Genomic DNA, 12,141 nt, shown 5'->3' with positions numbered 1-12,141 from the left:
TCTCTGCTATGACATGAAGACTGATTCTGCGCTGACATAAGGCCAGATTCTCTGTTACGGGACCTCTCTCCTCTGTCTGGGTGCCGGGGCCTAACTGTGTGACAGTGGCCTGTTCCAGTGGTGGGTGACGTGATGCCTGATTCTCTGCTATGACATGAAGACAGATTCTGTGCTGACATAAGGCCAGATTCTCTGTTACAGGACCTCTCTCCTCTGTCTGGGTGCCGGGGCCTAAATGTGTGACAGTGGCCTGTTCCAGTGGTGGGTGACGTGAAGCCTGATTCTCTGCTATGACATGAAGACTGATTCTGCGCTGACATAAGGCCAGATTCTCTGTTACGGGACCTCTCTCCTCTGTCTGGGTGCCGGGGCCTAACTGTGTGACAGTGGCCTGTTCCAGTGGTGGGTGACGTGAAGCCTGATTCTCTGCTATGACATGAAGACAGATTCTGCGCTGACATAAGGCCAGATTCTCTGTTACGGGACCGTTCTCCTCTGTCTGGGTGCCGGGGTCTAAATGTGTGACAGTGGCCTGTTCCAGTGGTGGGTGACGTGATGCCTGATTCTCTGCTATGACATGAAGACAGATTCTGTGCTGACATAAGGCCAGATTCTCTGTTACAGGACCTCTCTCCTCTGTCTGGGTGCCTGGGCCTAAATGTGTGACAGTGGCCTGTTCCAGTGGTGGGTGACGTGAAGCCTGATTCTCTGCTATGACATAAAGACAGATTCTGCGCTGACATAAGGCCAGATTCTCTGTTACGGGACCTCTCTCCTCTGTCTGGGTGCCGGGGCCTAAATGTGTGACAGTGGCCTGTTCCAGTGGTGGGTGACGTGAAGCCTGATTCTCTGCTATGACATGAAGACAGATTCTGCGCTGACATAAGGCCAGATTCTCTGTTACGGGACCTCTCTCCTCTGCCTGGGTGCCTGGGCCTAAATGTGTGACAGTGGCCTGTTCCAGTGGTGGGTGACGTGATGCCTGATTCTCTGCTATGACATGAAGACAGATTCTGTGCTGACATAAGGCCAGATTCTCTGTTACAGGACCTCTCTCCTCTGTCTGGGTGCCGGGGCCTAAATGTGTGACAGTGGCCTGTTCCAGTGGTGGGTGACGTGAAGCCTGATTCTCTGCTATGACATGAAGACAGATTCTGCGCTGACATAAGGCCAGATTCTCTGTTACGGGACCACTCTCCTCTGTCTGGGTGCCTGGGCCTAAATGTGTGACAGTGGCCTGTTCCAGTGGTGGGTGACGTGAAGCCTGATTCTCTGCTATGACATGAAGACTGATTCTGCGCTGACATAAGGCCAGATTCTCTGTTACGGGACCTCTCTCCTCTGCCTGGGTGCCTGGGCCTAAATGTGTGACAGTGGCCTGTTCCAGTGGTGGGTGACGTGAAGCCTGATTCTCTGCTATGACATGAAGACTGATTCTGCGCTGACATAAGGCCAGATTCTCTGTTACGGGACCTCTCTCCTCTGTCTGGGTGCCGGGGCCTAAATGTGTGACAGTGGCCTGTTCCAGTGGTGGGTGACGTGAAGCCTGATTCTCTGCTATGACATGAAGACAGATTCTGCGCTGACATAAGGCCAAATTCTCTGTTACGGGACCGCTCTCCTCTGTCTGGGTGCCGGGGCCTAAATGTGTGACAGTGGCCTGTTCCAGTGGTGGGTGACGTGATGCCTGATTCTCTGCTATGACATGAAGACAGATTCTGCGCTGACATAAGGCCAGATTCTCTGTTACGGGACCTCTCTCCTCTGCCTGGGTGCCTGGGCCTAAATGTGTGACAGTGGCCTGTTCCAGTGGTGGGTGACGTGATGCCTGATTCTCTGCTATGACATGAAGACAGATTCTGTGCTGACATAAGGCCAGATTCTCTGTTACAGGACCTCTCTCCTCTGTCTGGGTGCCGGGGCCTAAATGTGTGACAGTGGCCTGTTCCAGTGGTGGGTGACGTGAAGCCTGATTCTCTGCTATGACATGAAGACAGATTCTGCGCTGACATAAGGCCAGATTCTCTGTTACGGGACCACTCTCCTCTGTCTGGGTGCCTGGGCCTAAATGTGTGACAGTGGCCTGTTCCAGTGGTGGGTGACGTGAAGCCTGATTCTCTGCTATGACATGAAGACTGATTCTGCGCTGACATAAGGCCAGATTCTCTGTTACGGGACCTCTCTCCTCTGTCTGGGTGCCGGGGCCTAAATGTGTGACAGTGGCCTGTTTCAGTGGTGGGTGACGTGAAGCCTGATTCTCTGCTATGACATGAAGACAGATTCTGCGCTGACATAAGGCCAAATTCTCTGTTACGGGACCGCTCTCCTCTGTCTGGGTGCCGGGGCCTAAATGTGTGACAGTGGCCTGTTCCAGTGGTGGGTGACGTGATGCCTGATTCTCTGCTATGACATGAAGACAGATTCTGTGCTGACATAAGGCCAGATTCTCTGTTACAGGACTTCTCTCCTCTGTCTGGGTGCCGGGGCCTAAATGTGTGACAGTGGCCTGTTCCAGTGGTGGGTGACGTGAAGCCTGATTCTCTGCTATGACATGAAGACAGATTCTGCGCTGACATAAGGCCAGATTCTCTGTTACGGGACCGCTCTCCTCTGTCTGGGTGCCGGGGCCTAAATGTGTGACAGTGGCCTGTTCCAGTGGTGGGTGACGTGAAGCCTGATTCTCTGCTATGACATGAAGACAGATTCTGCGCTGACATAAGGCCAGATTCTCTGTTACGGGACCTCTCTCCTCTGCCTGGGTGCCTGGGCCTAAATGTGTGACAGTGGCCTGTTCCAGTGGTGGGTGACGTGATGCCTGATTCTCTGCTATGACATGAAGACAGATTCTGTGCTGACATAAGGCCAGATTCTCTGTTACAGGACCTCTCTCCTCTGTCTGGGTGCCGGGGCCTAAATGTGTGACAGTGGCCTGTTCCAGTGGTGGGTGACGTGAAGCCTGATTCTCTGCTATGACATGAAGACAGATTCTGCGCTGACATAAGGCCAGATTCTCTGTTACGGGACCACTCTCCTCTGTCTGGGTGCCTGGGCCTAAATGTGTGACAGTGGCCTGTTCCAGTGGTGGGTGACGTGAAGCCTGATTCTCTGCTATGACATGAAGACTGATTCTGCGCTGACATAAGGCCAGATTCTGTGTTACGGGACCTCTCTCCTCTGCCTGGGTGCCTGGGCCTAAATGTGTGACAGTGGCCTGTTCCAGTGGTGGGTGACGTGAAGCCTGATTCTCTGCTATGACATGAAGACAGATTCTGCGCTGACATCAGGCCAGATTCTCTGTTACGGGACCTCTCTCCTCTGCCTGGGTGCCGGGCCTAAATGTGTGACAGTGGCCTGTTCCAGTGGTGGGTGACGTGAAGCCTGATTCTCTGCTATGACATGAAGACTGATTCTGCGCTGACATAAGGCCAGATTCTCTGTTACGGGACCTCTCTCCTCTGCCTGGGTGCCTGGGCCTAAATGTGTGACAGTGGCCTGTTCCAGTGGTGGATGACGTGAAGCCTGATTCTCTGCTATGACATGAAGACTGATTCTGCGCTGACATCAGGCTAGATTCTCTGTTACGGGACCTCTCTCCTCTGCCTGGGTGCCTGGGCCTAAATGTGTGACAGTGGCCTGTTCCAGTGGTGGGTGACGTGAAGCCTGATTCTCTGCTATGACATGAAGACTGATTCTGCGCTGACATCAGGCCAGATTCTCTGTTACTGGACCTCTGTCCTCTGCCTGGGTGCCTGGGCCTAAATGTGTGACAGTGGCCTGTTCCAGTGGTGGGTGACGTGAAGCCTGATTCTCTGCTATGACATGAAGACTGATTCTGTGCTGACATGAAGCCAGATTCTCTGCTATGGCATGAAGAGACTGATTCTGTGCTGACATGAAGCCAGATTCTTTGCTATGGCATGAAGAGACTGATTCTCTGCTGACGTGAAGCCAGATTCTCTGCTATGGGACCTCTGTCCAATTGATATTGGGTCATTTTTATTTTTTTAATTTTTATTTTAATTCATTTCCCTATCCACATTTGTTTGCAGGGGAGTTGCCTACATGTTGCTGCCTTTTGCAGCCCTCTAGCTCTTTCCTGGGCTGTTTTACAGCCTTTTTAGTGCCCAAAAGTTCGGGTCCCCATTGACTTCAATGGGGTTCGGGTTCGGGACGAAGTTCGGTTCGGGTTCGGATCCCGAACCCGAACATTTCCGTGAAGTTCGGCCGAACTTCTCGAACCCGAACATCCAGGTGTTCGCTCAACTCTAATTATCAGCAAAACATCTCCCTGAATAAGCAAAGATGTGCTTCCAGCAAACAATAAATCCGTATGAAGATAAACAATCACAGCAGTGAACGTTAAAGGGGTTATCTCCCCAATGCCCGTGCCGCTCATATAGATTATACTTAGCCTGCTCCCCGTCACCCCTGATCCCCGTGGTGATGCGAGGGAGGCTCATCCTCATCATGGCCTGCTATTAGCTGATGCAGCGGCGGCAGTGTGGGAATCAAGAGCGACGTGGATGCCGGGGAGCATGATTTAAACATTGGATAAGCCCTTTAATTCCCATTTAGATGGGGTGATTGTTGCATGCAAATGATGCTATCTCTACTTCTCAGTGATGAGGCAATTACTTGAAATGAAAGGCTTGTTCCCAATAATTGTTTGTATATGAGTCAATATAAAAGAGCCTTAAAGTCTATGGACACCTTCTGGGACATTATTTTAAATTATTGCATTCTACTTATTAATGGGTCTGAAAATAATATCTCCAATTGTTCTTTATTAAACAATGTAATCCACATTCCCAATATAATGGTGTTATCAATTTGCAGAGCAGCAGCGTTCTGTGTTTACGTTGAATCCAGTTATCTGATGGCTCATGTGAATCCCTTATCTGTGATTTCCTAAAGCTCATAAACACATATTTAAGGTATATTCTTATCAGTTTGACAAGAATTGAGCTATAATGAGTATTTATAAGCTGTTAAGAGATCAAAGAACAGGGCTACAGACTGAGCAGACTGTGCTGGATGACCGGACTCATGGTAAACAGACACTGACAGTCTGGAGATACACTCTCAAATAATCCCTCTAGTATAAGATTTTTTTTAAATAAAGACCAAAATGAGTAGATTGCAATAAAAAAAATTGCTTCCAAAGGTGTCCCTTTTGAATCTGTTTAGGTAGCTATGATGACTAGACTGCTACATAACTAGGCAGCTTTTCCTCCCATGCCTTCGAAAAATCAAAATCCCTGTAGGAGCTATAGTGGCACCCATATTAGTTGCTACATGTTTAACAATTTGACTGTACAGTAGTGTTGATCGAGCATGCTCGGGCGAACACCAGTTCGGCTCGAGCATCTCGATGCTTGGCCCATGGCGGTATTCGGCCGAATACCGCATGTGCTCAAGCGCAATGCTCGAGTCTCCTCCTCACACATTTATTGGCTGCTATGCAGCAAATAAACGTGCAGGTAAGTACTGCCCTTCACTGTAATACTGTAGCCATGTTGGTTACTGACATTACAGTGATTGGCTGACCAGAACGCGTCATCTGGTGCTATATAGCACCGGATGACACGTGTTCGGCTCAGTGTTAGTCAGGGAGAGCTATGCTGAGGAAGGGAAAGATAGTGTGGGGAGTGAATTTTTTTTTTTCCAGTAGAAAAACTTGTCAGAGACCCAAAAGTCCTTTTAAGGACTATTGTTGTGTGTGACAGCAGCAATATATATTTTTAGCGCAACCTGCGCTAAATTGCTAAAATACAGACATCTATTTTTAGCACATCTTGTGCTAGATAGTGTGCAATAGTTAGGCCGCTGCTGACAGTACATTAGTACATCTCCTGTGTAACGTGTGCACATAAAAAAAATATCAGTGACATCCAGTGTACTTTTTCCGTAGACAGTGTCCGCTGCGGACAGTGACATTAGCTGCGCTACATCTCCTGTGTAACGTGTGCACATCCAAAAATTATCAGTTCCATCCAGTGTATTTTTTCCGTAGACGGTGTCCGCTACGGAGAGTGACATTACCTGGGGTACATCTCCTGTGTAACGTTTCCACATCCAAAAAACCTGTGACATTCCCTGTGATTTTATATTAGCCACTGGTGACATCAGCGACATTATCTGCATTATTTCTCCTGTGTAACGTTTCCACATCCAAAATACCTGTAACATTCCCTGTAATTTTATATTAGCCGCTGCTGACATCAGTGACATTATCTGTGGTATTTCTCCTGTGTAACGTGTGCGCATCCCAAAAATATCAGTGACATCCAGTGTACTTTTTCCGTAGACGGTGTCCGCTGCAGACAGTGACATTAGCTGCGCTACATCTCCTGTGTAACGTGTGCACATCCAAAAAATATCAGTGACATCCAGTGTACTTTTTCAGTAGACGGTGTCCGCTGCGGACAGTGACATTACCTTGGGTACATCTCCTGTGTAACGTTTCCACATCCAAAATACCTGTGAAATTCCCTGTAATTTTAATTTAGCCGCTGGTGACATCAACGACATTATCTGCATTATTTCTCCTGTGTAACGTTTCCACATCCAAAATACCTGTAACATTCCCTGTAATTTTATATTAGCCGCTGCTGACATCAGTGACATTATCTGTGGTATTTCTCCTGTGTAACGTGTGCGCATCCCAAAAATATCAGTGACATCCAGTGTACTTTTTCCGTAGACGGTGTCCGCTGCAGACAGTGACATTAGCTGCGCTACATCTCCTGTGTAACGTGTGCACATCCAAAAAATATCAGTGACATCCAGTGTACTTTTTCAGTAGACGGTGTCCGCTGCGGACAGTGACATTACCTTGGGTACATCTTCTGTGTAACGTTTCCACATCCAAAATACCTGTGAAATTCCCTGTAATTTTAATTTAGCCGCTGGTGACATCAACGACATTATCTGCGGTATTTCTCCTGTGTAACGTTTCCACATCCAAAATACCTGTGACCTTTTCTGTAATTTTATATGAGCCCCTGCTGACATCAGTGACATTATCTGTGGTATTTCTCCTGTGTAACGTGTGCGCATCCCAAAAATATCAGTGACATCCAGTGTACTTTTTCCGTAGACGGTGTCCGCTGCAGACAGTGACATTAGCTGCGCTACATCTCCTGTGTAACGTGTGCACATCCAAAAAATATCAGTGACATCCAGTGTACTTTTTCAGTAGACGGTGTCCGCTGCGGACAGTGACATTACCTTGGGTACATCTTCTGTGTAACGTTTCCACATCCAAAATACCTGTGAAATTCCCTGTAATTTTAATTTAGCCGCTGGTGACATCAACGACATTATCTGCGGTATTTCTCCTGTGTAACGTTTCCACATCCAAAATACCTGTGACCTTTTCTGTAATTTTATATGAGCCCCTGCTGACATCAGTGACATTATCTGCAGAATTTCTCCTGTGTAACATGTGCGCATCCCAAAAATATCAGTGACACCCAGTGTATTTTTTCCGTAGACGGTGTCCGCTGCGGACAGTGACATTACCTGGGGTACATCTCCTGTGTAACGTTTCCACCTCCAAAATACCTGTGACATTCCCTGTAATTTTATATTAGTCGGTGCTGACATAAGCGACATTATCTGCGGTATTTCTCCTGTGTAATGTTTCCACCTCCAAAATACCTGTGACATTACCTGTAATTTTATATTAGCCGCTGTTGACATCAGTGACATTATCTGCGGTATTTCTCCTGTGTAACGTTTCCACATCCAAAATACCTGTGACATACCCTGTAATTTTATATTAGCCGCTGCTGACATAAGCGACATTATCTGCGGTATTTCTCCTGTGTAACGTTTCCACCTCCAAAATACCTGTGACATTCCCTGTAATTTTATATTAGCCGCTGTTGACATCAGCGACATTATCCGTGGTATTTCTCCTGTGTAACGTTTCCATCTCCAAAATACCTGTGACATTCCCTGTAATTTTATATTAGCCGCTGCTGACATAAACGACATTATCTGCGGTATTTCTGCTGTGTAACGTTTACACATCCAAAATACCTGTGACATTCTGTGTAATTTTATATTAGCCGTTGCTGACATCAGCGACATTATCTGCGGTATTTCTCCTGTGTAACATGTCCGCATCCCAAATACCTTTTTTAATTTTTTTCCGTATACACTTACAAAACCTACGCTACTGTACGTGTGACATACTTTCAAGCATATATAACATTTAATATGAAGAAGGCAAGCAGTAAGGGACAAGGAAGTGGCCGTGATGCTGATGGTGCACGCAGAGGCTGTGGCCCTGGGAACGTTGAAACTGTGCCTGCTGCCAGAGCACAAGAAAAACAATCACCCACGATAGCTGTTGTGCTATGTGAGCACGTGCTGGAACTAGACGTTCCACATGTTGGCCAGGCTTTGTATGCAGCAGAGGGTAGTAGTGGAATACCAGCTGCAACATGGTCGTCGCCTTTCCAGTCAGCTTCTGCTCTTCACAAGCGAGGAGTGGGCATGGATGTCTGACCTCTCTGACTTTTTAAGAACCTTTGAGGAATCAACACAGATGGTGAGCGGCGAAAACAATATTATCAGCGTCACCATCCCACTTCTGTGTCTACTCAAACGCTTGCTGCTCACAATTAAGCCCAACGCTTTTCATGTGGAAGAGGTGAAAATGGGGGAAGACATTACACAGGGTGATTGACAGACCACCCTCAGTTTGTCTTCTCAGTGCAAATTGGATGATGAGGAGGAGCAGGTTGCCTCCGCTACAGAGGGTAGTATCCATGGAAGTTTAATTCCATCTGTTCAGCGTGGATGGGCCGAAGAGGAGGAAGAGGATGAGGAGATTGAGAGTCATCCTCCTTATGACGACAGCGAAGTCTTGCCTGTTGGGACACACATGGCTGACTTTATGTTAGGCTGCCTTTCCCGTGCCCCACGCGTTTTACGCATTTTGGACAACACCTATTACTGGTTGTTCACCCTTCTCGACCCCCGCTACAAAGAGAACTTCTTATCTCTCATACCTGTAGTGGAGAGGATGAGCAAAATGGTGCAATACCAGAAGGTCCTTGTGGAAAAATTGCTCCAAAAATCTCCAGCTGACAACGCTGGCAGCATAGTACGTAGTTCCTTGGCCAACCGAGGAGAGACAAAGAGAACACACAGCAGTTCCAACAGAGGCAAGGCAACACTCTCCAAGGCCTGGGACAGTTTCATGACACTCTGCCAGCACCCTCACCCCAGCACCCTCACCCTGTTGCGCAGCCTAGTGTCACAAGGAGAGAAAAGTTTTGGAAGATGGTGAAGGAGTGCGTAGCAGACCGTGTCAGCGTCCTCAATGATACCTCTGTGCCTTACAACTACTGGGTGTCCAAGCTGGACACGCGTCACGAACTGGCGCTCTACGCCTTGGAGGTGCTGGCCTGCCCTGCCGCCAGCGTTTTGTCAGAGCGGGTATTTAGTGCTGCTGGGGGCATAATTACTGATAAGCGCATCCGCCTGTCAACTGAAAATGCAGACAGGTTGACTCTTATAAAAATGAACAAGGCCTGGATTGCCCCCTGACTTCTCTACTCCACCAGAGAAAAGCGGCTGAACATAAAGGCACCTTAAATGTGTTTTTTTTTCATAATGTACTAAATACACTGTATTCCCATGCACCCCTTCCACCACAAAAAAGGTTATTTGGTTCAATCTTCCTTTTCTTGTCCTCTTCCTCCTCCTCTTCCATCATATCAACATGCTTATTAGTCTGCCCTCGCTCCTAATGTTGTAGAAGGTCAGCTCACCTGCAGGCCCTCACATATAATGTTTTAGAGGGTCAGCTCAACTGCAGGCCCTCGCATATAATGTTTTAGAGGGTCAGCTCACCAGCAGGCCCACACCTACAATCGTTTAGAGGGTCAGCTCACCTGCAGGCCCTCGCATGTAATGTTTTAGAGGGTCAGTTCACTAGCAGGGCCACACCTACAATCTTTTAGAGGGTCAGCTCACCAGCAGGCACTCGCATATAATATTTTAGAGGGTTAGCTCACCTGCAGGCCCTCACCTACAATGTTTTAGAGGGTCAGCTCACCTGCAGGCCCTTGCATGTAATGTTTTAGAGGGTCAGCTCTCCTGCAGGCCCTTGCATATAATGTTTTAGAAGGTCAGCTCACCAGCAGGTCCACACCTACCATCTTTTAGAGGGTCAGCTCACCAGCAGGCCCTCACCTACAAGCTTTTAGAAGGTCAGCTCACCTGCAGGCCCTCGCATGTAATGTTTTTGAGGGTCAGCTCACCAGCAGGCCTTTGCATATAATGTTTTAGAGGGTCAGCTCACCAGCAGGCCCTCACCTACAATCTTTTAGAGGGTCAGCTCACCTGCAGGCCCTCGCATATAATGTTTTAGAGGGTCAGATCACCAGCAGACCCTCACCTACAATCTTTGAGAGGGTCAGCTCACCTGGAGGCCCTCGCATGTAATGTTTAAGCGGGTAAGCTCACTTGCAGGCCCTCGCATGTAATGTTTTAGAGGGTCAGCTCACCAGCAGGCCCTTGCATATAATGTTTTAGAAGGTCAGCTCACCATCAGGCCCTTACCTCCAATCTTTTAGAGGGTCAGCTCACCAGCAGGCCCTTGGCCATAATTTTTTCAATGGTTAGCTCAGCAGCAGGCACTCGCCCATAATTTTTTCAATGGTCAGCTCAGCAGCAGGCACTCGCCCATAATTTTTTCGATGCTCAGATCAGCAGCAGGCACTCGCCCCCAATGTTTTAGAGAGTCAGCTCTGCAGCAGACCCTCACCCGTAATGTTTTAGAGGGTCACCAGCAGGCCCTTGCTCCTAATGTTTTTGAGGGTCACCAGCAGGCCATCAATCATAATTTTTCAAGGGTGTATGATGCCCTCCTTTATGTGTAATAAAGGGTGTATTGGAGTGCAGGTTCCTTGTAATTTTTGGAAGCCCTATCACTTAGTGCATAGGCTTTATGAGTGTAGGAGTCCCACTACCTGAACAATTGTACCACAATGTGAATGAGGCCCTCCATTATGTGATATACAGGTTGTATCAGAGTGCCTCTTCCTTGTAATGTTTGGCAGCACTTGCACTTTATATACAAAGTAAAGATACAGGAAAGAATGTTTTCTAACAAATTTTCCTCTAAAATCGATTTTATCTTCAGTTTTGTGCGTATTATTGTCAGTCTGTAAAAGTGGCGTTCTACTCGGACAACATCGTTCCCAGCAGCGACCTGGGAGTCCAAGATGCATCCTCCCCATGCTGTTCCCGAACCATTTAGGTGGTGTTTCCATCAATTTCTGACCTTTTCGTATGAACCAGACACCCTCCTCTCTTCAGAGCAGGGGTGCCTGGTTTAATGCTTGGGTTCTCCCATTGACTTCCATTGTGCTCGGTAGAGCACCCGAGGTGTTCGACCCGAGCACCCGAGCACTTTGGTGCTCGATCAACACTACTGTAGAGTAAAACAGACTTATGTCTACTATGGGTTTGCATGAAAAACTACTGAATGCTATGAAGATATTATTCACCTGCCACGTATGCCCTTTTTTCCGATCTTCATCAATCTCTATTGGACACACAGCTCGCAGTTGCAGACAGTGTCTTCTCCATAACCAGTCATTGTCTTCCAGTAGCTGATGGAATCTTTTACATGTTTCTTTCTTGGCTAATAAGCTTTTTAAGTCCAGAACATTTAGTATTTGGAGAAGCATTTCTAAAGGTAACACGTCAAAGCTGTTTTGCCGTTTCTCCATATCTTCCTCCATTACACGCAGTGAGTCAGCCTGATAGCTAGAAAGATAAAAACAAAGACTGAAGAATACATACCTGCTTGTGGTCTTGAGAGATCAGTAATTATAGCTGCCCAGTTATGGTCTACACATATAGTGTCTCAACTGACATAGAGTTGCTTGTGTTCACCAGAACTCTGCTGTCCAAAGGCCTTGTAGTTTTAGATAGAATTACTGGTCAAATTAGCATTTAAAAAAGGACAAATATATATGAAAAAATGACGATGCAAAAGTCAAGTATCAAGATAAAACAAAAAAAATTAATTGTCAGCAACCAAAATCTTACTTTAAAGGGAATGTATCATCAGAAAATGACCTATTGTTTAAATCACGTTTTTATGTTGACCAT

The 12,141-nt window shown here is 47.2% G+C and overlaps 1 protein-coding gene across 1 annotated transcript in view; it reads right to left on the bottom strand.

The window, feature by feature from the left end:
- FBXO48 (F-box protein 48) overlaps positions 1-11,756 on the bottom strand; it is a 33,114-nt gene extending 21,358 nt beyond the window's left edge. Inside the window, exon 1 of the mRNA XM_040430179.1 lies at positions 11,532-11,756. Within this exon, the coding sequence (XP_040286113.1) occupies positions 11,532-11,756 (225 nt within the window). The remainder of the gene's footprint in view (positions 1-11,531) is intronic.
- Between the last annotated feature and the right edge of the window lie 385 nt (positions 11,757-12,141).

This window comes from Bufo bufo, chromosome 4 (genome assembly GCF_905171765.1).
Source record: "Bufo bufo chromosome 4, aBufBuf1.1, whole genome shotgun sequence".
NCBI lineage: Eukaryota > Metazoa > Chordata > Amphibia > Anura > Bufonidae > Bufo > Bufo bufo.
Note: the sequence above shows the minus strand (reverse complement) of the source record. Positions and strands in the feature narration are given on the sequence as shown.